At 47.5% G+C, this 25,781-nt stretch overlaps 1 protein-coding gene across 3 annotated transcripts in view; it reads left to right on the top strand.

Annotated features, from left to right (window-relative positions):
* ELMOD3 (ELMO domain containing 3) overlaps positions 1-25,781 on the top strand; it is a 227,320-nt gene that overhangs the window by 184,287 nt on the left and 17,252 nt on the right. For all 3 annotated transcript variants that reach the window (XM_086943445.1, XM_086943444.1, XM_086943446.1), the window contains one exon: positions 4,437-4,513. In XM_086943445.1, the coding sequence (XP_086799571.1) occupies positions 4,437-4,513 (77 nt within the window). The remainder of the gene's footprint in view (positions 1-4,436; positions 4,514-25,781) is intronic.

The following is a 25,781-nucleotide window of genomic DNA, read 5'->3' as shown; positions in this document are numbered from 1 at the left end:
AAGTACCTCCATATTTGGCACAGCTTGTTGGGGAAATTGAGTCCCTTTATATTAAGGGATATAATCTTCAAGCAGGGTGCAGAGGTCATAGTCCCCTATCGTTAGGAGCAAGCGCTGTCTCATGCAGGTGATCTGAGGGGTACAGTAACCACTGGAGGTGCCTCCGAGTGTCGAAGTGGCCCCCCCGCCGGGTGGGGAAGGAAAGGAGGGGGAAAGGGATAAGGACAAACAAAACAGTTCAGATAGTTTATGAGCCAACAAGGCCTATTCCAGTTCAGGGAGTAGCCAGGCGCGCAATCGCAGGCTGTCCCGGAGATGTCACTCTCCCAGAAATAGGAGTGGGGTCGGTCATCGCGTTGTGTAACAAATCGGTACCTCTGGAGCGTAGCCTAGGGCCACTATCTCTTTAACATAGGCTAGGCCTAGATTGATGAAGTCTCTGGGGCGATGAAAAAGATGATGGAGCGGCTGTAAAGGTATGATCGGGGGTCCACCCGAAGTTAAAGATATATGTCCAGTAGATCTACAAGCACAGGGTTGAGCCATTTGTTGGCAGATGTTTGCGAGCCTGGGGGCGACAGGCCTCCCTCCAGAGATCTTATGTGTTGAATTATGTCCTGTTTTTCTTGGGATAAACTACTGTGCTTTTGGGAGGATGGATGCCTGGTATGACATACTGTGGTCCACTGTGTCTTCAATGGGACTGTGGCCTTTGGATGCATGCGTGTGGGAGTCGCCGGGGGAGTGTCAGGGATTTGAAGTAGCTGGGCCGCCTCTCTGTAGGATCTCAGCACGCGACGTTTGGACTCCCACTGAAATATGAGGGCGAATGGGTGCCCCCATTCGTAGCGAATGTTAAGCTCCCGGAGCTTGTCTGTGATGGGTCAGAAGTCCCTTTGGCGTCAAAGTGACGTGGGGGGCCAGATCTTGGAATAACTGAATAGGCGTGCCCCTGCATAGGATCTCAGGTTTGTCCCTAGCCGCCATGAGGATGGCCTCCTGTTTGGTAAAAAAGCGAACCCGAGTCAAGATATCAGGGACGAGACCAGGCCTCCTAGGCGGTCCAGACACTCAGTGTGCGCGATCTAGGGCAGGTGGCGAGGCGTCGTCGTCATCATCTCTAATGTCGTGAAGCAGTTCAGCCACAAAAGTAATTATGTTGGTGCCTTCTGCCCCAATCAGAATCCCCCGTAGGCGTATGTTGTTTCGGCGCCCCCTATTTTCCAGGTCCTCCAGCTTGATCTGCAGCTCAATGTGCTGTTCTTCCTGGGTGGCCAGCCGCTGCCATAGGTGTTCCTGGTCCTCTGTACGGGCATCAGGAGTCTTCTCGAGGTCATCTACTCGTCCACCCAACTCCCCTACGTCTTTCCGGAGTTCCTGAAGAGGGTCATAAAAGGTTGTGTAACCGGCTCCGAGGGGCCGCCAGCGTCTCGTCCGTTGCCAGGGCCCATCCTGGCTTGTTCCATAGGGCCATGACCGTAGAACCTTTGGGAGTTGTTGAAGGCTCTTTCCTGGACTTAGAAAGAGTCATGTTCAGGGAATGATGGCGGCTTTTACTGCAGATCACGGAGGATGTGTCGCCCCTCCAACCACTGTCAACCCTCCCCGTGCCAGAGTTCTCAGTCACCAGGCCCAGTGGACGATATATGGATTGTAGCAGGAGAGTACTAGTCCCAGTGGCGCAGTGAGGTGGAGTGCTGTTCCAGGGGCCTAGCAGGAGCTACCAGCTTCTAGGGCGTATATGCCACAAGCAGAGTAGGGGCATGGCAAGCCGAACTGTGGCATTGCTCCTCTATGGATGCAGGGCCAATGGGGCCCAGGAGCTCCCCCTATTAATAAGGAGGTGTCCCCGGGTGGGCTGCAATGCAGTGGCTACTCCGGTGTCAAAAGATGGGCAATGCAGGGCTGCAACCCCTCCGCCCCAGGCACCAGTTTAGCGAGCGATAGGAGTAGCAGCGCCTGTGAATCCAGTGGTGGAGGTGCGCAGAAACTGACCGTGGCAGGGCATTGCAGCGCTGGGTTCCACACTGTCTTGATAATATTTGCAAGTTGAGGCCCACTCTCGCAGCCCAGCTCCCCTCTATGTTATAACAGGTCGCCGGTTCTCTCGAGGGAGAAGGGATCGTGTTGGGCTCTCCGAGTGGCTTATGGTCCCGTCTTTCGCCCAGGGGCTTCCGCAGCATCTCTCTGTGCTGGCTTGCTACTGTATTATTAAGGCAACAGTGGTCCCTTACAAATAATAATGCTTAATCAAGAAATATAGACTAAGTCGTAGCTATATTTGAAAACGACATGCCCAGCCGGGCAGAGGTCTTGCTAATTACTTTTCAGTCAATGTAAAACATGAATAACACACAATATACAAGACAGGGCACAAGCCTGTACCCAGTCAATCACACAAGAAATATCAGGACAGGGTACAATTAAAGGGAACGAACAAAAGGGCTTCACACATGGAATGTTTTATTTGCCCTTTTAAAGTGTGAAGGTGTCAATATTGTTCTGTTTTATAATCAAAACTGTGCGATTAACAAGTTTACTGAAAGTTAAGCTCTTGCCTAAGCCCTTTTGTTTGTTCCCTTTAATTGTTCCCTGTCCTGATATTTCTTGTGTGATTGACTGGGTACAGGCTTGTGCCCTGTCTTGTATATTGTGTGTTATTCATGTTTTACATTGACTGAAAAGTAAATATCAAGACCTCTCCCTGGCTGGGCATGTCGTTTTCAAATATAGCAACGACTTCGTCTATATTTATTGATTAAGCATTATTATTTGTAAAGGACCACTGTTGCCTTAATAATATTGACTCCCAAGGTCCCTTGCCGACTTCTTTGGGTTCCCTTGTTGTTTTCAAAAAGGCTTGCTACTGTAGGCCCAAGGCTCAGGTGGGGGTGCAGAAAGGGAGAGCCAGTGTGCAAGGGTTCCCAGTTAAAGTCTCCGGTAGTAGAGTCTAAGTGGGGAGCTGCTCTTAGGTGGGCGGCAGTGGACTGGCCCGTTCTGCGTGGCGGTACAGGTAGCGGGGAGCAGTAGGGCAAGTGGTGCTACGGCCGGGGTACGGGCTAGACTTCTAGAAGGCAGCAGGGGGGACAGAATCTCAGACGGCCCAAGTCATGAAAGGAGCCCCACCCCGTGGCGGCGCCGGCACCCCCCGCCCCGTACCTGTGTGAGTTCTGTGCTTCTGGGTCCCTCTGCTAGCGGCTGATCAGCCCCTCCCAGGCGAGTTCCACGACCCTCCAATGCAGCAAAATGGCGGCCGCCAACTCTCCCTCCGGCGCCAATTTCTCCTCCGCCGATCACCGGCAGGCTGACTGGCAGTCTCGCAGATCAAGGCACCCTCTGGCGTTTCCACGTCTGTCTATGGCGATCACCTCTTGCGGGTCCCCACCTCAGTGTCTCAGAGAGCCTCCAATGCAGTCTTGCAAAGGCCAAGCAGCTAAAATTGCGGGTACCTCTGCGAACTCGTATTCCCGCCCGCCGGCTTGTTCCTCTGCTCCTCGGATCACCACTGGATGGTGTAATGTGTCCGCACCCCGAGGCCTCCTCCGGTGTCCTTCTAGCCGCTTCTACTCTTCTCGCAGGCGATTACAGCCCATGTGGCCTCGCTCCGACCTCTTCCGGATACCCCCGGTGCAGTCCTGCTCGGGCCAGGCAACCCAGGTGACGGTTACAGCTCTGGGTGCGTTACTTGGCGCCCAAGCAGGTGCAGCCACCGCTCAGCGGCTGAGGATCACTGCCGAGCCCCGATCTGACCTCATGGGGATGTGGAGCTTCTCCGCAGTTCACAATCGTCACCCGAGGCGGCTACTACAATTGCGTGGGGTCCGGACCTCTAAGATGATGGATGTGTCGGCAGGGTCCATGCCACTCGCCTTATTCAGCCCGTTCTTCTGTCGTCTGTCTCCACCACCCTGTTTCTCGCTTGGCAGTGAGTGCCCCAGGTATTCAGCCAATGGTACCTCCCCAGCTGTGAGGCTTTCGGGCCACTGTCTTGCTGAAAAATTCTTTAGACAGTGGCGGTGGCCCGGAGCTGAGATGGCATGCGTCTCACTCCATTAGCAGCGAGACCACGCCCCGTTGGTATATATTTTATTTAGCTTCTTTCTTCTGCTTCTTCTTAGATTTCTTTGTATGTGTGCTTTGATCAACTTTAAGGCTTATTTTGTTATTGTGAGACATTTCAAATAACTGTCCTGCTCTAAAAGTGTTAGATCAACAATGAATTAGAAAGTTGAAGGTCAAGCAATACAAGACTGTGATCTGTAAAACGGTGCTTGCTGCCTATGTTCCCTATGTTAACAGTTCAAAGTTATAACAATACACTGACATTTTTGCTTTGTTGTTTAACCTGGCCTTTTTATAAAGTCTTTCCAGAAGTGCTGGTTCTTTCTTTCGTTGTGTTGGAAATTTATGTTTGTCTTCTTCTTTTTCTTATTCAGAATTTCCCTTTTTGTGTCATGTCCATCAATATCACCCGGATAGTCATCCAAGCCCTGAGGGAGGAATGCCTCTCCAAGTGAGTAGCACATTCCCTAATGAAGGTATGGATTATTGTTTCATATAGAGTAATGCGAACGAAGATTGACACTGTGAAGGAGTGCTACCAATAAGAACTCTGAAATCAGTAGATAAACGCAAATGAATTTGTGCACAGCAATACATAGATTATTATAGGAAAATGTGCACATTAAGATTATTATAGGAAAATGTGCACATTAAGGCTACTCTACCACCCAGGCTATTCTACGTCCCTGAGCAGTGATACGTATAGAATTAAATAACTTGGGATTGTGCAAAATAATCTTTCAGATGGATACTCATAATAACGGATTCCTCACCTTCAGAATATCCTCAGGAGCCAAACTGGGTTCTGGAAGATTTAAGCAGCTTTGTCCCTGTGTTCCAGTAGGTAGTGTCATGCGGCTCTGTGCGGACTACGTTCCGTCTCTGGAAGACAAACTAAGCCGCATTTAAGGTTCACTCATGCTCACTGACATCCGTTCTCCTTTCTTTATGTGCCTTCATATATGGATCTAGAGCTCACTGCCAACTTTTGCCTCGTGGATTGATTAGTTTTTTTCTTAATTTATTTTTTCCAGGAAGCAAGGAAAGTATGTCTCCTGCTTAAACTACATGGTTCAAGCCTTGCAGGAACTGTTGTAAACAGATGTCTGTGTCAGATTCCTGCAAAGCCTGTTTCTGGTGTTTGAGTTTGGCACACAACATGAAATCCTACAGTGAGTGCACACTTATAAACCCAAAAGCGAACCTGGAATGTGAAGTTAAACTGTCTGCAGCCCAATGCTGAAAGAAACATCTGAAGTCCTGCTCCTTCTCAAGGAAGAGGGTGTGGGCCTGTTCCTGCCCTTGAGGACGTACCCACAAAAGGTCAACATTGAGATTTAAGTCTTTCGGTAAGTCAAAATTGAAGTAGGATCACTAAAAGACCAAGTGGGATTTGTACCGGTCCTTACACACACAGCCTAAAAAGCTGTCATAGTGCTGCACACTTTGACCTTCCCACTTAAACATAGTGTTCTTGCTCTCGGTCCCCAGCAAAGGCACAAAGAGATTGAGGCCTTTAGGCAAATTTTTGCAATCCTTTGGCTCCCTTTGGCGCACCTTCAGAATCCAAGGATCTGTGGAGACCTCAGTAGGGATACCTACAGCGGGCATCTGTGCCTCTGGTTTCACTCTGAATCCATTCTAGCTTCCCTTCTGGCACCGCAATCCATGCCGTTCTCTGTGATATTAAAGCTGCCACCGGCATTTAAGGACAGCCCTATTTATGTAGTTCTCTCCACTTCCGTGCCGAATTCTTCTCGACCGAGGTCGTGTCTCGACTCCGTACGGACACACTCTGCCCCATTCCAATCTAACTTGATAGAATCATAATACAATTTTATACACCCAGCCTATCTCACCCCGAAAGTATTGAGCAAAATATACAGACTGATCCAGTAGGTGTACCAGATGTCAGAATGTAGAGACGTATTTTCTGCATGTGGCGTGGACGTGCCCGATGGTGGAAGAATTTTGGGAAAAGGTATTGCAGCTTCTTCGGAATGCCTCAGGATGGGCTATACCCAGGGAGGTGAAGTCGATTCTACTGGGTCTTCTCTCATCACAAAAAAATAGGAAGCTGAGCAGGAAGTTTGTGTTGTTAGGGTTAATAATAGCAAAAAGACACACAGCGATTGAGTGGCGAAAACCGACTCCACCGAAGTGTGATAGATGGGTAAAAGATGTGTGAGTGGGCAACAACTGAGAGGGTAAGAATGAAACTAGTCCGAAGGGACGACAAATTTGAGTAAGATCTCCTGGCGTGGTCAGTGATGATAAATGAACTGCAGGCCCCAACTGAGGAACAGTATGGGAGGGGCCGTGCACTCCTGACGTATACTGGATAAATATAAATTAAATGAATGAGCAGACCTCAAACTATTGAGTTACATAAGGTAACATAGTCATCCGATGGCGGGGTGAGGGAAGTTATGGGGAAACTAAGGCAATAACAATCGATATGAGAAAATAAATTAAAAAAGAAAAGGTGTCCGGGGGACAGACTACTGCTGAGATTGTTAGAAAAACAAAAAAAATTCCACAAATCTGGTAAGAGTGTATATATTATAACTGTGAACATTCGTCATAGATAACATTCCTGACAACAATATTGTATGTGTGCTATTTTTTAAAATGGCAATAAAGTTGTTTAAAAATACAAAAAAAAACTTGATAGAATCATGCCTTTGCCTTGGAGCACTCCATCAGCTTTTGGTACAGACTCTGATGAGAGCCGCCCTGCGTTTAGGGATGACAATGGTGATGAGGTGGCGAGTATTTTCTCCAACATTATGATGATTCTTTATATCTGGATTTGCAGGAGGCCAATCGGGTGGACACTTCCCTGGACACTGGGTTGTGTTCTCTCTCTGGACCACCAACGGAAGAGTGCCACTTTTGCAGTGGTATTGAGACATGCAGGTGTGGTCTTGGACTTACTGCCAACTATGGAAAAATATAATAACAGAAGTCCCTATTGACTGCTCCAGCTTTGGCACCGTTTGAAATAGATACATAGGCTTCTCTGGAGACATGCAAGCCTCTTTAAGGGACATGCTGTTCATTGGGTCTCCACTGGTTGGTGAGAAGGCGGATTCAGCATTGCAACGTTTTAAAGAATCCAGGCCAATGTACGGTCTCTAGCCCTTCTAAACGATATCCTCAACAGTTTTGTCCCATTCGAGGTGTCTCCAGAGGGTTGGCATACTGTCCACCACAGCACACCACCTCTGCAACAGGCCCCCTAGTCCTTTTGAGTGTGGGCATCAAGCATACAACGCCCAGTCTGTCATTGTCTGCAGACTTTCCAGTCCAACGCCCCTCTGCATTTGCCTCCAGCCACTTTAGCTTAACCTTATTGGCACAAGACCACCTTGTTGGATGAAGGATCTGATATTTCCTTCAATGGTAGCAAAATCTAATGTCCGGCACATGGTTACTTCAGTTCGTTCAGTGGGGCTATGCCCTGCCATTTCTTTTTGACCACAGAAGCTTCCATCCACACCAGGCCATCGTGCAGAGAAACACCTAACTTGCTCCATGAAGTGAAGATTCTTTTGGCCAAAGGAGTCATAAAAACAGTTTCAGCACCAGAAATAGGCCACGGTTGTTACTTCAGCTATTTCTTTGTGCCGAAGGAGGACTGAGGCCTCCAACCGAATTTAGATCGCCACCCTTTGAATGCCTTCTTGTGGAAGGACACAATTAAGATGCTCACACTGGCCTAGGTTCTGTCTACCCTGGATCTTGGTGACTGGAATGGTGGATTTCGACGTGCAAGATGCCTACTTTCATGTACCCATTCTGAACTCCTACATACACTACTTGTGGTTCAAGGTGGACCAGGATCATTTTCAATTTCCCAGGGTCTTTCTCAGCATCACCTGTGCCTCTCGGGTGTTCACTTAAGTAATCATTGTGGTTGTGGATCCCAGTTCCCCCCTATCTTGATGATTGGCAGTAGAAGGTAGGCTCTCCACAGTCAGTCGTAGATCACCTCCAGTTTTGGGCTTTTGCATCACTAAAACAAATCCAGGACATTTGGGTTATTCAGACCCAGTCCTGGGTCTCTGTGCGAGTGGCTATGAAGATTCTGGGCCTTTTGGCATCCTGCTCTTCAACTATGCCAGGTAGCTTATGAGGGCTCTGCAGTGGAACCTGTAATCTCAGTGGGCCCAAAATCATGAGAATCCATCTGATTCCATCTAGATTTCAGAAGAAACTACAAAACGCCTGTAGTGGTGGCTCAATCCCAGTTGGACCAGCATCAGACTACTCTCCCAGCCCACTCAGAGCTACTGTGATGACACAGCTGGTATGGGAACTTCTCACAGAACTCTATTCTCCGGTGAGATCTGTCTCCATATCTACTTTTTGGAGTTGCGTTTCCTTCTCCTAGCACTGTAGCCTTCCCTTCTCCTAGCACTGTAGCCTTCCTACTGTCCGTCAAAAGGATGCTTGTTCAGGTTCTCACAGACCACACCTCTTGGACGTGGTACTATGATAAGCATGGCTGGGTGGGGTACTGGGTCCTGTGCTAGGAGGCCCGTCACCCCTGGAGCTGGCTGGATTGGCTGAGCAATTTCCCTGGTCATCTACCACCTGGCGGGATCTTTAAACACCAGCACAGACTAGCTCAGTCAGCTGTGACAGGCAGATCACCAGGTCGGACTGAGAAAGAATATAGGCCTGGGCTCCAAAATAAGTGGCCCTCTTAGTGAATTGGATAGATAATACAGTGGCCCATACTTTCAAATTGGAGCAGTTTTGAACTTCTAAAGACAGACTATATAAGTGTTTTGCAAGGTATGGATGACTGCATGGATTTGAACGTTCTGCAAGCAATTTCTGTTAAAATATCAGGAAAATGAACAGTAAAAACAGACCCAGCAGACCATAAAACAGTCCCACGAACAGCCCAAAAATTCCCTACATACTGACTTGTCAGACCAGCCCGTCAGGTACTGCCTTTTGCTGTACATACCATTCCAACCATGTAGATCACGAATGGCGATACTCTTTGAGGTGGCACAGGGTATCTTCCAGTAATGGGAAGAATCTTGGCTAAATCTTTCTGCCACCACAGAGAACACACGTGTCAAAACTTTATGCATTGTAGTTTCTAAGAATAATGTCTCTCAGAAACACATTATGGATGGAGTGGATTATGGGACTCCTGTGTGCTTTTTCAGCAGCTGTCTCTCCTGCCCCGAGTTTTGAAGAAGATCAGGAACATCTGGTCCCAAGTTATGCTAGCAGCTGTGGGTTGTGCAAGGAGCGTGTGGTACCCAGAATTTCTAGGCAGGAGGATCTCTAGTCACAGCAGCAGAGCCAGATCATGTGCCCAATCATCTGCTCCTCCATGCGTGGAGGTTCAGTGATGGCAGTTGGCTCAGTTTGATCTTCTTCTTGAGTTGTGGATGTCATCCTTTCTGCGCTGCTCCCATCTACAAAATCTGTCTATGCTAGGCGCTGGAACAAGTTTGTAGCACCTGCAATACTGATCTGTTCTATGCTAACCCATCAGATGTTTTACTGTTTGTTTTATCTCTCGCCCAGCAAGTACTTGCTGTGGACACTTAACGGTTTTGTCAGCTTTTTCAGTTTTTTTTTTGCGTTTATTGTACCAACCATTCTTCTTCAAATTAACTTTTTATGATGAGCTTTCAAATAGGGTTTGACTCATTTTCCTCACAAATCCTTTGTGATGCCACAGTTATCCTAATTTAGTCCTCACTTTCCTAGCGTCCTTGCTATTCAAAGCCATGCACAGCTGTTCACTATATCTCCCTTATTTGTGTATGTTTAAACCTCATCTAATCCCACTGAATCAACATCATCTTCTACGTTGACACCCAGTTAATTCTTTTTGCTCTCAGATGACACCTTCCTCACCAAGACAAACTTCAAACAGTGCATGCCTAGCATGGCCAATTGGATGAAAGAAAAGTGCCTCAAGCTCAGCACCGATAAAAGTGAAGAGCTGATCTCCTTCACACACAAACTTCAAACCATTCAAAACGCCACCGCCAGACTCATCCTAGATCTCGTGCGCCAAACCCACACTTCACCACTCCTCAGAGTTCCACTGGCTCCTCATCCAGGAGCTCCGCCGATTCGAACTTCTCACACGCATTCAAGTCATTACACAATATGGGACACGCATACCTCAATCGCCTGCTTCACTTCCTCCAACCCACCAGATAACTTCACTGAGCCTCACTCTCACTTGTGCACACTCCCCGCATACACAGAAGCAAGATGAGATAGATCATTCTTCTGCTAAGCCGATAAATCCTGGAACAGCCTCCCCCAACACATCAGGGCCTCCTTCTCACTTTCAGCAAGAAACTGAAGACCTGGTTATTCAACTAGTCTTCTTGCTGGACCATCGAGAGTGCCTGTATTCAGGCCAGGCCTCACCACACACCTACACTCCCTTACTCTGCGTCAGCATACCCTCGTGGGTGACTAGCAGTTCTGCAAATCCTCCGTACATTGCATTTGATTTATCATTATACTTGTTCTAGATCCTGCGGTTTCTTTGGATCTTTCCAGCTTTTGTTGTACATGCTAAATAAGCAATATAACAAAGACGCTTGTTGCAGAAAAAATGTATTGCAGCATAACTTAGGTTACAAGTATTGGAGTTTGAGGTTTTTCTCTTCTTCACCTTTCTGCCATGTTTTCTTGAAGAACTTTATCTCCAATGCATGTTTTGGTAGAGATAAACTACTTTCCATTACGACTGCAAATACCATTGAAAAGTGTATTTGTTCAAACTATTAAAATTATAATTTTATTAGCTCTTAGTTGTAGTAGACTTATCATATGATAATTGTCCTATAGATCAACAGTCAGGGGTCCAGCAGGATAAGGAATACTTCTTAAACACACTGGAATATATATTTTATACAAAAAAAGAAAATAGTTATCAATGCCCTATGTTTTTTTTTAACAAAGCTCTGAATGCTCAGAAAACAGTTTTTTCCCATATAATGTGTCTATCACTCCAGTCAACGTCCTCCTTTCTGTTTTAATGTTGATCTACTCTAGGAATACTGTTTTGGGTGTTCATTTTGATAAAAGCTGCTCTTTTTCAGTTTTGAGTTTTTTCTGTAGTTACACCTGTCTTGATTAAGAAATGTTCATAATGTTATAGGAAAGTCAGCAATTAGCATGGCAGTTCTAGGTGCCGCTTTTATCTGTTAAGCCACCTAGATGCGGAGAACCTTTTGTTCGAGACATGTGGGTTGCTGAATTCATATCTGTGCTTAGATCGCCCCCTAGTGTTGGGTCCGGATGATTGCACTTTGTTGTCCTGGAAGAGTCTTCGAAGTATCACGAGATAGGTGACTCCTCCCTTGGACTACATTGCGCATGGGCATCCTCTCCATCCCATCCTCAGATTGTTTTTTTTTCCGCCATTGGGTTCGGATGTTGTTCCTACACTCCAACTTCGGAATCGAAACAAAACTTTTATAAAGAAGGCCTTCGACTTCGTCGGTATTGTTCTCGCTCGGTACCTCTTGACTCGATAAAGCTTTCCATCTCGAATCGGTCGTCGACGTGGGCCGTTGGGCCTTTTCGACGCCACGTGGGCCTGCTGTCGATGGAAAGGAGCCCGTTCAAAAGATGCCCACAATGCCACTCCAAGTTCACGCATACTGACAAGCATCAAGTATGCAACAAGTGCCTTTCTTCAGACCATAAGGAAGAAACCTGCCCAGCCTGCGCCCAGTTTCGGTCGAAGAAAACCATACGGAATCGACGGGCTAGGCAAGTGATGCAGCGACAGGCACCGGAACCGGACAACATCTTCAATGATGACCAAGAACTTCCAGAAGCTCCAGATTCGGACCTAGAGATCGTCACCATCGAGGACTACTCTGACTCCGATGACGAGATCCCACCGGGGCAAATCGTGAGTACACTGCCCCTGACACCGATTACCCCGTTATCAAAGGCTCTGGTCGAGGCATCGCCAAAAGGCCATAGCCAAGATCCAAAGAAACATTCGCCAGCCCCGCCATCCGGCTCCGAAACCTTCAGAGACCCCAGGGCCAAGTACCGCAATCCCAAAGAAGGTTCCAGAGCCTAAAAAGGTCGTCGGCCCGAGGGCCGTCGACCCGAAGAAAAACGTACAGCCTAAAGGCGTCGATCCAAAGAACACCGTCGAGCCGAAGAAGGCCATGCAGCCTAAAGGCGTCGACCCGAAAAAGGCCATCGAGCCGAAGGGTGCCGATCCGAAACAGGCCGTCGAGCCCAAAAAGGACGCCATGCCGAAGGGCGCCAACACAAAAAAGGACGTCAACCCGAAAAAGCCGGCTGTGCCAAAAGTCGCCGAACCAAAGAAGGTTGCCAACGGGAAGGGTGCCGTATCGAAGCCTATAATCCGGCCGGAGAAGGCTATCGACCCGAAGACCAGTGCTCCAAACACACCAGTCGATCCTAAAAAGACCATTGACTCGGGAAAGGACAGTCAACCAAAAAAGCCTGTCGAGCACAAGAAACGTGTAGAACCAAAAGACCCGGTCGACCCAAAAACACTCGCCGACCCGAAAAAAGGGCCGAGCCGAAGTAAAGCACTAAAGCACCAAAAGTCGTCGAAGCAGAAGGTGTTGTCGACCCAAAAAAGTCACAACCAAGAACAGTGGAGGAAGAACTCTTCCATCCTGATCCAGCAGACGACCAGGCAAAAATATATATTAATCCAGAGACTGGTAAAGTGACAATCCTGCACAGGAAGAAGAGGCCACTGGACACTGACTCTCATTCCCCTATTCCACTAAAAAAGGACTTTGAGACTTCTCCATCTAGACCCTTCATTCCATTCTATCCCATTATGCCTACTACTCCCTTTCCTCCTTACTCTCCTTCTCACTATGGGGACAATGAGGGGAACACAGGGGAGGATCCTCAGCCTGATTATGATTATCCACACGATCCTGAGCCACAAAATGAACCATGGGAGGAGCCAACTGACCCTTATAACACCCATCCCATCCCTGATGTCTCCTCTTATCCAACTAAGCCTTCACCTACTGATGACACCATTGTCTTCAACCAATTAATAGACAGGGCAGCACAGTACCACAATGTAGATATGCATAATGACCCTGTAGAGGAAGACACCTTATTTGACACCTTCCCTACTTCAGAAAAAAGTGTCGGAACACTTCCTATGCTAAAGGAAGTGTTAAAACACGCACCTGACATATTTAAGGATACAGCCAGGGCACGGGTAATCAATCCCAGGATTGAAAACAAGTATAGAGCAGACCCTACCTACATCAGAGGGCAGTTACCATTAGACTCACTAGCGGTGGCTAATGCACGCAAAAGGGCTAACTCACAGACAACGGGGGAAGCCCCTCCCCCCGATAAGGAATCAAAGATACTAGAAGCCTCAGGTAAAAGGGTAGCAGCACAGGCCTCCAATTCATGGAGGATTGCTAATACACAAGCTCTGCTAGCTCGTTACGACAGGGCACACTACGACCAGCTTGAAAGCTTAATGCAACACCTACCTGAGCCTTTTAAAGCCCAACCTGATGACCTCATACAGGAGGGAAAGTTCATCACAAACGCCTGCATCAAATGTGCGCTTGATGCAGCAGACACCGCAGCCAGGTCTATTAACACTAGTGTTTTACTAAGGCGACATGCATGGATGCGTATTTCAGGCTTTAAGAACGAGGTGCAGTCCACCATCCTTAATCAGCCATTCAACCAAGACTTCCTTTTTGGCTCTGCTGTCGACACCATTTTAGATAAAATGAAAAAGGACACAGAAACCGCAAAGTCAATGGGAGCATTGCAGTTTCAGCAACACAGAAGTTCCTTTCGACGCTCCTCATACAGGGCAGCTACACGAGGCAATACTTCCCAAATGTTATCATCATACAAAGGCAACACACACAGTTCCTTTACCAAAAACTCCAACAGAGGAGGTTATAGGGGAAACAATAATAAGGGAAGAGGACGTGGAGGCAATAACACCAGAGCCTCTACTGCCACAAAACAGTTACTTCATCACGCTACCTCCGGACCACCTAACAACGGTCGGGGGCAGACTCCAACAATTCCTACCTGTCTGGAACGCAATTACCACGGACAGGTGGGTGAGACAAATTATCCAGTATGGTTATTGCCTGAAACTCACTTCTACCCCCCCCTACATACCACCCAGACACCGTCCTATGTCCAATGAACACATCACCCTGCTACAACAAGAGGTGAAATGCATGCTGGAAAAGGGGGCCATAGAGCCAGTCCCTTTCCAACATCAAGGGACAAAAGTATACTCCCTATACTTCCTTATTCCCAAGAAGGACGGTTCCCTCAGACCAATATTGGACCTCAGACCCCTAAATCAATACATACTGTCAGAGCACTTCCATATGATCACACTACAGCAAGTGCTTCCATTACTACAGCAAGGAGACTTCCTAGCAACATTGGACCCCAAGGACGCGTATTTTCACATACCCATCCAGCCAGCTCACAGAAAATATCTCAGATTCACAATAGAAGGTCAACACTACCAATTCAAGGTCTTGCCCTTCGGGGTAACCACAGCTCCAAGAGGGTTTACAAAATGCTTAGCGACAGGAGCGGCACATCTCAGGAGACAACACATTCATATGTTCCCGTATCTGGACGATTGGCTAATACAAGCAAAATCGTACCAACAATGTGCAGAAAACACGTCCCAAACACTCCAGCTACTGCACAGCCTAGGCTTCTCGATAAACTACCCAAAATCGCATCTGCAACCGTCCCACATACAACAATATCTTGGAGCCACTATGGATACCTCAGTGGCAAAGGCATACCCAAATTCAGCGAGGATAGCCAGCATGCAGATGCTCATTCGCAAATTTCTGCCACAACACTCTCTGCCAGCTCGAGTCTTCATACAGCTCATAGGCATGATGGCCTCCTGCATATTCATTGTCCCCCACCCCAGACTTCAAATGCGTCCATTGCAGGAATGCCTAGCACGGCAATGGAACCAGGCTCAAGGACAACTAAAAGACCTTGTGTTGGTAGACAGTCGCGCTCACAGCTCTTTGCAGTGGTGGAACCCACAAAACCTTTCCAAGGGGCAACTGTTCCAAGAGCCGGTTCCACAACTAGTACTAACAGCGGACACATCACTGACAGGCTGGGGAGCCCACCTCCTTCACTACACAGTACAAGGGCTCTGGACAACCAAGCAAAAGAAACTGCATATCAACCAACTAGAGTTGTTAGCGATATTCCTAGCCCTGAAAGCATTCCACAAATACTTGTACAGCAAGACTGTGTTGATCCGGACAGACAACATGACCGCAATGTACTATATCCAGAAACAGGGAGGAACACACTCTCCACAGCTGTCCCACTTGGCACAGAGCATATGGAAGTGGGCAATTCCAAAAGACATCTTTCTCCTAGCAGAACACCTTCCAGGGAAAGTCACTCTGATAGCAGACCTGCTCAGCAGGCACAGCCAACAACTACACGAATGGGAGATTCACCCCCAAGTTCTCCAGCCATTCTTCAAAGAGTGGGGTCATCCAGAAATAGACCTGTTTGCCACAAAAGAAAACTCAAAATGCCAGTACTTTGCCGACAGGTTCCCACATCCATTGTCACAGGGCAATGCGATATGGACGAACTGGTCAGGCAGATTTGCGTACGCTTTTCCCCCAGCACCGCTGATTTCACTGGTGGCACGCAAACTGCGGCAACAGTCACTTACGCTAATCCTGCTTGCTCCCACATGGGTGAGACAACCATGGTACACAACGTTCCTGGAGTTTTCAGTAGTTCCTCATCAAAAGCTGTGCCTCGCACCCCATCTTCTAACTCAGAACCATGAAGAAATCAGACACCCAGATTCCAATCAGATGAACCTAGCGATCTGGCTCCTGAAGTCTTAGAGTTCGGATACCTTAACTTGCCTCCTGATTGCATGAACATTATCAAGGAAGCAAGACGGCCAACTACTAGAGCATGCTATGCAGCTAAATGGAAAAGATTCGTTATTTACTGCAACAATAACCAAATCAATCCATTAGATGCTTCCATACAAAACATTATATGTTACCTGCTGCATCTTCAAAGATGCAACCTAGCATACTCTTCAATAGGACTACACCTAGCTGCTATAGCAGCATACCTTCAAAACAGGCAACACCTTTCACTGTTTAGAGTACCAGCAATCAAAGCTTTTATGGAGGATTTTACAAGGGTGATGCCTCCAAGACACCCTCCTTCCCCAGTCTGGAATCTAAATATAGTACTTACCAGACTTATGGGACCTCCTTTCGAACCTCTACATTCATGCCAACTGCAATTCTTAACATGGAAGGTAGCTTTCTTGATTGCCATTACCTCACTCAGGCGAGTTAGCGAAGCACTAACAATTCAAGAACCTTTCTTGCAAGTACATGCTAACAGGGTAGTTCTTAGAACAAACCCTAAGTTTATGCCAAAAGTCGTATCAAATTTTCACATTAATCAATCGATAGAACTGCCAGTGTTCTTTCAAAATCCACAGTCAGTAGCCGAAAGAGCCCTACACACACTAGATGTAAAGAGAGCTCTGCTTTACTATGTGGACAGAACGAAATCATTTAGAAAGACAAAGCAATTATTTGTTGCTTTTTCACCACAACATAAAGGGAATCCAATATCAAAGTCAGGAATAGCCAGATGGATAGTTAAATGCATTCAAATATGCTATCAAAAAGCCAAACGCACTTTAACCGTCCCCCCAAGAGCACACTCTACAAGGAAAATGGGGGCATCCATGGCTTTCCTAGGGAATATTCCTCTTGAAGCCATATGTAGGGCAGCCACATGGACTACCATACACACTTTCACAAAACACTACTGTGTAGACGTGCAAGCAAAACAGCCAGCTGCTGTAGGCCAAGCTGTCCTAAAAACTATTTTTCAAACTGCTGCAGCTGGCACAGGTAACCACCGCTAGAGGAGATACTGCTATACAGTCTATGCACAGATATGAATTCAGCAGCCCACATGCCTCAAACGGAATATGCTATTTACCAGTATGCATCTGTTCTTGGCATGTAGTGCTGCTGACATTCATATCGCCCGCCCTCCTCCCTGGTGCCTGTCGCAGCTCTGCAGCATTATCTTTTGCATGGCCATCTCTTACTTTACTATCTTCATCTCTGCCACAATGGCGAAAAACAATCTGAGGATGGAGAGGATGCCCATGCGCACTGTAGTCCAGGGGAGGAGTCACCTGTCACGTGATACTTCGAAGACTCTTCCAGGGCAACAAAGTGCAATCATCCAGACCCAACACTAGGCGGCGATTTATGCACAGATATGAATGTCTGCAGCCCTACATGCCAAGATGCATACTGGTAAGTAGCATATTCCTTTCTCCCTCATCTTAAACCTGTTCCAGCTCCTTGCCTGTTACACTTAGAAAAAGAGATATCTGATAGAGATTACTAGCCGCAGATTCCTTAACGTAGAATTATCCCCAGGCGTAAGACTGGATCCAGAAAATGTTTTTTGCTACAGCATCTCTGCGTGCCGGGGGGCAGTGCCACATGACTCTGCCCTGACGTCGTCCGCGGGCGTGACGTCCGCAAGGTCACATAAGCCCCACCCAGCGCGCCGCGTTAGTTTTCCTCTTTTCCGCATGCAACGCGGATCCGGATCGTGTCCCTGACAAGTTTTCTGGCCTTCTTTTGACACTTTCGGTTGAGGAACAGTGTGCAAATGCCTTCGGGCTTCAAGACTTGTACTTCTTGTGCACGTCAGATGTCTGCGACGAACCCTCACCCTATCTGTATGTGGTGTTTGGGTGAGCACCATGACTCTACGGACTGCGAATCTTGTCAGCACCTCAAACCGAAGTCCTGGCGGGAGCGCTGTATGAAATTGCTGTCGGCCCGCTTGTCCAGGTCGTAGGTCTTGCAGCTTGTCTCCGAGGCCCTGTCCTCGTGTGGCGGAGGGCGCTGGTTCCCCTCGGGCTGTGCGCCCCTCCTGTCGCCACCCTACCCACTGTTTCCTGGCGTCTGGGCGACTAGGGCCCAAATGACAGCCTATGCTGCGGCTCTGCAGGCTTCTTTGGCTTCTACTCCACCTCCTGAGACGTCCGTGGATCCCCTGCCTCACGCAGGGCTTTCCGCAGAGTTGTCGTCGCCGGCGGCTCCGACCCCGGTGCCGACTGGTTCGACTTCAGGTTGTAGGAGGGTGGTGTTGTCGAGGTGCAGTCCTGCGTGGCTCCCCTCTTCGACCCACAGCATCCCTGCCTCGCCGCAAATCCCTACAGGGATCCCTGTGGCGTCGCAGGAGAACACCGGGACTCAGGGCTCGCCCCCGAGTCCCACTCGGTCCTCTGGTCAGGCGGCGGCCTTGCCAGAGGCCTAGCCGGCGCCCTTTTGGCACGGAAGGCTTTCCTCCCCGGTCCTGGCGGTGGCGCGGGTGGAGGCCGGGGCCTGGGGTGCTTTTCCGAGTCCCTCTCGATCCTCTACGCAGGCGACTGCCTCGTGTGAGGTCGAGCCGGCACCTTTTCTGCGCCATTCCTTAGTCGACCCGGCTCTGGCACTGCCCCATTCTGCTTGGGAGCACGTGGTGGTCGACTCTGCGCCGCCGATGCCCACTCCAGCGCCGATCGACGTCAAGCCGGCGCCTGTGGCGGACTCCACGGCGCCATGCCAGCGTCGGGTCCTCGACTCATCTCCAGCGGTTCCTTCTTCTCCGGAGGTTGGTCATCTCCTGGTCTCTTCTTCTCCGGAGACGGGACGCCACGTTGTTGCTTTTTCACCGGCGTCTTCTAGGGAGGGCTCCTCGCCATTCCCCGGCCTCCACCTTTGGACCCTCTCTTCCGCAGCTCGTGGTTGGCTGCTTTGCCGGCTTCTCTGCCTTCCCCGGGGGTCCCTCAGGTCCACCATTCGTCCATGGATCCCCCACTATTCAGTGGCTGGCCGTTTATTCCTCCCGCTGGCCTGGGGGATGGATGGCTTAGTTTACAGCCGTCACCCACGGAAGAATTGCTTTCTCCCTCGCGGCGCCCTACAGAGGCCAGTGTTGCCTTTGTTCGGGTTATTTCCACGGCTGCTGGCATTCTTTGGATGGGTGACCCTGTCACCCCATTCCCTACGGATCACCTGCTGGAAGTTCTCCACCAGGGCTCTGGTGGATGGGAGCTGGTTCTTCCATTCGAAGCTTCGCTCCACAACTCTCTTGTGGGGGCTTTCGGGGCGTCCTGCCACGGGTGATCCGGTACCTCAGCCGCTCCTACACTGCCACCGCCCTGCTTCGCGTGACCCATTCTGCCTTTCCTTCCACCCTTCTACTCGGGGTCCTTTTCTGCAGACTGCCTTTCCTTCCTTGCCTTTGTTTCCTCTGTCCCGGGAGGCCCGGTGGTTGGATTCTTGGAAACCTCTTCACTTCCTCCAGTGCTTCTTTGCCGGCGCTCAACACCCTTTGTGTGTTGGCCAGGGCTACCTCCAGCCTGTGGGATTCTGTGGAGTCCCTTCTGTCTCGTGTCTCCCATGAGGGTGCTTGCGCTGATCTACGGCACCATGTGTTGGATGGCCGGGAGTTGTCTGTGTTTATTCTTCGTGCGTCCTTGCATGTTGCTGATGCTATTGGTTGTGCTGTGGCGACTTCTGTGGCCCTCCGTCGCCATGCTTGGTTGCAGGATGGTGTTTTTCCTGAAAATATTAGGGAGCGTCTGGTTGACCTGCCCTTTGATGGGGTGCTTCTGTTTAACCCCCACGCGGACTCCGCCATTCAAAGTCTCCTTGCGGGGCTCCGTCCTCCTCCCTCTCCGTAAGCATGGCTTGTTGATCCTCCGGGGCTTGATGGGAGGCGTTATCCCATCTTTTTCCTGGACTCTGGTTTTTTGATTGGCCCATTTGTGTTCTGTGTGGTCTGGCGTGCCTGTTGGCTGCTGGTACACCCTTCTCGCAATTGTGTATGTTTTGGCTGTTTGTTAAGCCGTCTGTGGTTCTACCGCAGGTCCTTATGTTCTTGTTCTCTGATGCAGGATTTTTCCCTAAGAGTGGTTCCCATGTTTTCTTTGGGACGTGTCATACCCTAAGTGGAGTACTTGTAGCTATTGTATAGCCATGTTCTGCGCTTTGAGGGTGTGGCTCCCCTTGCGGGTTCCTTGCCTTTCTTGGCATCGCTGTATACCACTGATACGGTTTCTTTGATCTTTATGTGGGTGTAGCTTGCGCTGCTTGTGCTTCTCCAGGTTCTGTCATTTTCAGTATCCGCTGCATCGCTGGATCAGCTTTGGCATGCCGTCTGCGGTGTGGTGATGGTATTTTCCTGCGTTCTGGTTGGCGGCTTTAGTCCGTCCTCCGCATTTCTCCTCTTCTTTGTGGCTGGTCCCATTTTTTTTCGTGGGTCCGTTTATGTCTGAGATGGTCTTCCTTTAGGGGTTGTTCTGGATTTTCCCGGGCTTGCCTTCGTCTTGCCGGCTACGCACGCCTTGCTTTCTGGTCCGCAGCTGGGGGGTTTTGGTGTGTGCCCTTGTGCTCCTGTCTCTTGTTCTGCTGGAACCTTGCAAGACTGCATTTCTTTCTTCTCACGCCTGCCTTTCTTGACTGTGGAGGCGTCCCTGCCTTGTCCACTGGCTCGGGGCTGAGGTCGGTTCAGCTGTCCCCTTCGCTGTGAGTGTTCTCCTCTGGAAGGGTATGCCTCAATTTCTACATTTTCTCCTTGGAGTTTTGGGGTGACTTTTTCTTCCTTGGTACTCCTCTGATGATGTCTGTCCCTCTGGGGCTTTCTGGCGAATGCCCCTTGTACCTTGGATAGGCTTGGGGTATCATGGCCTTCCTTCGCCTCTTTTCTGCTTCCTTCTGCTTGGTAGGGGATGGACGCCCTTCCGTTCCCAAAGACACATCCCCTGTTGAGGCCCTATGTTCTTCCACACTTGTAGGGCTCTCTCGTAGACCCTCCTCCCCTCTAGGTATGGCTAGGGTATCTATTCTACGTTAAGGAATATGTGGCTAATAGTCTCTATCAGATGTACAAGTTACTTACCTTCGGTAACGATGTATCTGGTAGAGATGATTCTAGCCGCAGATTCCTTCAAGACCCGCTCTTCCTCCCCGTTCTGCGAGGACCTTCAGCTTGGTCTTCTGCACTCGCCTGCCTCCGGTAGGTTTTGCCCTCTGCGAGTGCCTTCTTCCACTTCCTCTCTAGTGGGATGCTCGTTCTGTTTGTTTGATCAACTCCTTCCTTTCTGGTGATTGGTTGGTGGGTTCATGGGTGCTTCTGCGTCCCTGCACCTGGTCTTCCAGTGTGGGGCCTCCTCATACTCTTCTCCCTTTTTCATTGCTTGAAATTTTTGCCTCCTCTGCAGTCCTCTGAGTTGGGGTCTCTTAGCTGTGCCTCGACCCTTAGCTCCTTACAGAGAATGCGCCTCTCCTTGCTGGTGTTGCTTTGGGGTTAAATTGTCATTGCTTTTCTGTTCTGGCCTTGTTGTCCCTCACTGTTTATGGCCTTGGATTGCAGGTCTCTTTCGTCTATTGTGAAGTTTTTTACATGCTTTTCTGTCCAGGTAGGCTGTTGTATTTGCTTGCACGGTTTGTTCGCGGTAGCTGTGCTCTGCTCTTCCCCTCTATGACTTCCGGTGCCGTAGTGCCTGGCACTCTCCCGGATGGTGCTGTTCCTCACCATTCGTTTTTTCACTTTCTGTTTATCTGATTTTTTATTGCACACTGTTCCCATATATTCTCACAGTTTTTGTTTTGTGATGGCTCCGCTTTGTGGCGCTGAAAAGTTCCCCAAAGAAAACTGACATCAGCGCGCCGGGGTGGAGCTTATGTGACCTTGCTGACGACACGCCCGCGGACAACGTCCGGGCGGAGTCACGTGGTACCGCCCCCCCGGCGCGCTGAGATGCTGTGGCAAAGAAAATGTTCCGGATCCAGTCTTACGCCTGGGGATAATTCTACGTTAAGGAATCTGCGGCTAGAATCGTCTCTACCAGATACATCGTTACCAAAGGTAAGTAACTTGTACTGTAGGGAGTTTTTAGACAAGCTGCCAACTAAGAAAATAAAGGTGCTGAATGCAGGATCAAGTGCTTGGGGTCTCGTCTGATGGTTTAATTGGTGAATAATTCCAAACCAAGTCAGTGTTGAGGATCTTCTTAGTGCCAATGCTGGAAATGTATTACCAAGCCATCACTACACTAGCAATGAAGCTACCAGACAAAATCTTGCAGATACTATTGCCATGGAAAGTCATTCCCGGACACTGGAACAAGCATTTTTCACATTTACCTCTTAGAGCATAGGATCATCTGTTGCATGTGTGCTCCACACTGCATTTTCTACAGTTTATACATCTTTTAATTATTATTTTGAGCTAGAGTGGGCAGACCCTGCACCACTGTTTCCACCCAAATGTTAGTCTTCTTAACTCCTCACCTCCAGAATATCTAATTTCTCTTGCAAACATCAAGATTTCTTGTCCTCATAGATGACAGTGATGTTGGATTCAGTTGTGGTATCGGCATCTAAAAGAAAATATGTATGTTTGTCTGCTTTTTTAGGACAAGCATTAAGCACAGGTATATCTTGTTGAATGCCAGTTTGTGCTGAACCATCTAGTTTGGACCAAAGCTGACGTATTTGCTGAAGAAATGTTTTGCATGGGATGAGCGTGTAAAGGCTTCTGTTTGCTTTTAAATGAGGGTAAAGTCAGAGTTGCATTAGAAATTCTTGGATCTGCTGTTTTCTGGTACATTTCTTTTTGCTGTTCAAGACAGCCGTGGTGATGAGGTGGATCAAAACAAAGTCTAATTCACATACATTAGTGGATGAAGAAAAACAGGAGACATTGGAAGAACAGTTCTAGGAGCATTACTTTCAAGTTGTGTCAAGAAACTGCAACCCTGACATCAGAGATTTCAGGTATCATTGGGAAGCGGACGACGAGGCAGTCAACCCGTGGCTGCTCAGAGGAAGACATTGTCGAAAGTACAAAATCTCAACAACTTCTTCATTCCTCTTTCACTTCAACCCACAAGTGAGAGGCAGGGCTTAATATTTCTTCCTGGTCTTGAAGGAAATAATAATTAATCTGTCAGTGTTGGCGTTATGAGCCTGTTCTACTCGGCATTTTCAGCCGTTTCACTACACTGTGTTTTTATTAATTGAGAATACATTCATATGTGTTTACTTCAGTTACATTAGATGGTCATAGCGGTGTTTACTTGTTACAACGCATTTTTTACAACGCACTACTGTTACAACGCATCCATTACAACGCGGATACTGTTACAACTCATGTTTTTACAACGCATTTTTTTACAACGCAGGTACCTTTACAACGCATACCATTACAACGTAAGTATTGGTAAGTATATGGTTATATTTTAAATGTTATATGTTTGGGGTAAAGGGGTATTTTTAGGGGTTAGGGTCAGTTTTGGGTTTTAGGGTTAAGGGGTATTTTTAGGGGTCAGGGTCAGTTTTGGGTTTTAGGGTAAAGGGGTATTTTTAGGGTTCAGGGTCAGTTTTAGGTTTTAGGGTAAAGGGGTATTTTTAGGGTTCAGGGTCAGTTTTAGGTTTTAGGGTAAAGGGGTATTTTTAGGGTTCAGGGTCAGTTTTGGGTTTTAGGGTAAAGGGGTATTTTTAGGGTTCAGGGTCAGTTTTGGGTTTTAGGGTAAAGGGGTATTTTTAGGGTTCAGGGTCAGTTTTGGGTTTTAGGGTAAAGGGGTATTTTTAGGGTTCAGGGTCAGTTTTAGGTTTTAGGGTAAAGGGGTATTTTTAGGGTTCAGGGTCAGTTTTGGGTTTTAGGGTAAAGGGGTATTTTTAGGGTTCAGGGTCAGTTTTGGGCTTTAGGGTAAAGGGGTATTTTTAGGGTTCAGGGTCAGTTTTGGGTTTTAGGGTAAAGGGGTATTTTTAGGGTTCAGGGTCAGTTTTGGGTTTTAGGGTAAAGGGGTATTTTTAGGGTTCAGGGTCAGTTTTGGGTTTTAGGGTAAAGGGGTATTTTTAGGGTTCAGGGTCAGTTTTGGGTTTTAGGGTAAAGGGGTATTTTTAGGGTTCAGGGTCAGTTTTGGGTTTTAGGGTAAAGGGGTATTTTTAGGGTTCAGGGTCAGTTTTGGGTTTTAGGGTAAAGGGGTTTTTTTAGGGTTCAGGGTCAGTTTTTAGTTTTTGGGTAAAGGGGTATTTTTAGGGTTCAGGGTCAGTTTTAAGTTTTTGGGGTACAGGGTAAAAATAAATTAAATTTAATTTTAATTTAAATTATTTATTAGCAAATAAATTAAATTAAATTACTTTGCATTATTTTTGGGGTTGAGGGTCAGTTTTGAGTTTTTGGGGTACAGGGGTACAGGGTAAAAATAAAGTAACATTAATTTAAATTTAAACTAATTTACGGAAATTACATTATTTAAAATTACATTAAATTATACTTTTAAAATTAAGTTACTATTATATTATTCTTATTAATATATACTTACCAATACTTACGTTGTAATGGTCCGCGTTGTAAAGGTACCTGCGTTGTAAAAAAATGCGTTGTAAATACATGCGTTGTTACATGACCCGCGTTGTAAAAACCGCGTTGTAACAGTATGCGGAGTAAAAGTCCGCGTTGTAACATCATATATCCGGTCATAGCTTTAGAGCTGACCAGATGGCTAATTCTCAAATGGAGATCAACTTTGTTTTTTAAAGACTACTGCTGTTTCTCACACGCGCCAAAGTTGCTATTATTCTGCAGTTGCTCTTACAACTACAGAATAAGACAAGTTCTTGCAACTGTAGAATGATAAGACAAAAGACGTCTCTTTGTGAAATATTTTGTTATAAAGCACTCTGATACTAGCTAGAAGTAGGTGGTGCTATATAGAAAACCTAAAATAAAAATAAAATATGTACACTTGTGGTATCAATCATTCACTGCTTTTACACTAATTTATCTTGGATCTTCAGAGTAATCCAGAGAATAAAGAAATCAACGTCAACAGTGATTCTTATAGTCTGTCTCGCATCACAAATGGTGGCTCAGAATGTTCTTCGGACATCTCTTTTTTGGAAGCTAAATAACAGGCTGGATCTGCCAGCATGCAAGATAGAAGTCAACATCTTATACCAAATTTTTGTGTCTTCGCCCCAGAGGTCTTTATGTATTGTTGACTATATCTACCACAGGACTGTTTGGTGATCATCGGGATGAAAAGAGACCATTTACAGGAATGTGTTATACCTTAAAGTGGAAGTGATTTTGCATCTTGTGTATTCAGAAGGGATGTGATCCACTGAATTGCAACAATGAGGCTGTCCATCAGTATTTTCTTTGACTTGCACAGTTAGGTTCAATACTCATGTTTGCTTATGCATTTGTCTGTTATTGAGAATTGTACAAAGAATCCCTCTGAAAGGTTGTCTCATGCCATTCCTGGTCAGTTCAAGGATTTTTTTGAATGTTTGTACAGTACTTCCACTCACATCACAGAACCTGCCGTCCACAGTTGGTTGTGAATAACTACATTAATCTGTTTTCTGCATAAAGCATCGTTGATATAAAAATCATTGAAATTACATTTATCTGATCACTATTAACAATGCTGTGGAAATAGCACAATCCAGGCTCTCTTTGCTATTAGGTGGCCTGTCATGATTTTCTTAGAGCTGAGGGTAGTTTTGTGTATGCCCTCTTGCTGACGTTTGTAGAGCAGCTTTCTGAAGGGTGGTTAATTATGGTTGCATTCA

The sequence above is a fragment of the Lissotriton vulgaris genome, chromosome 11, assembly GCF_964263255.1.
Source record: "Lissotriton vulgaris chromosome 11, aLisVul1.2, whole genome shotgun sequence".
Lineage (NCBI taxonomy): Eukaryota > Metazoa > Chordata > Amphibia > Caudata > Salamandridae > Lissotriton > Lissotriton vulgaris.
The sequence above is the reverse complement of the archived record's forward strand: the minus strand, read 5'-3'. Positions and strand labels throughout refer to the sequence as shown.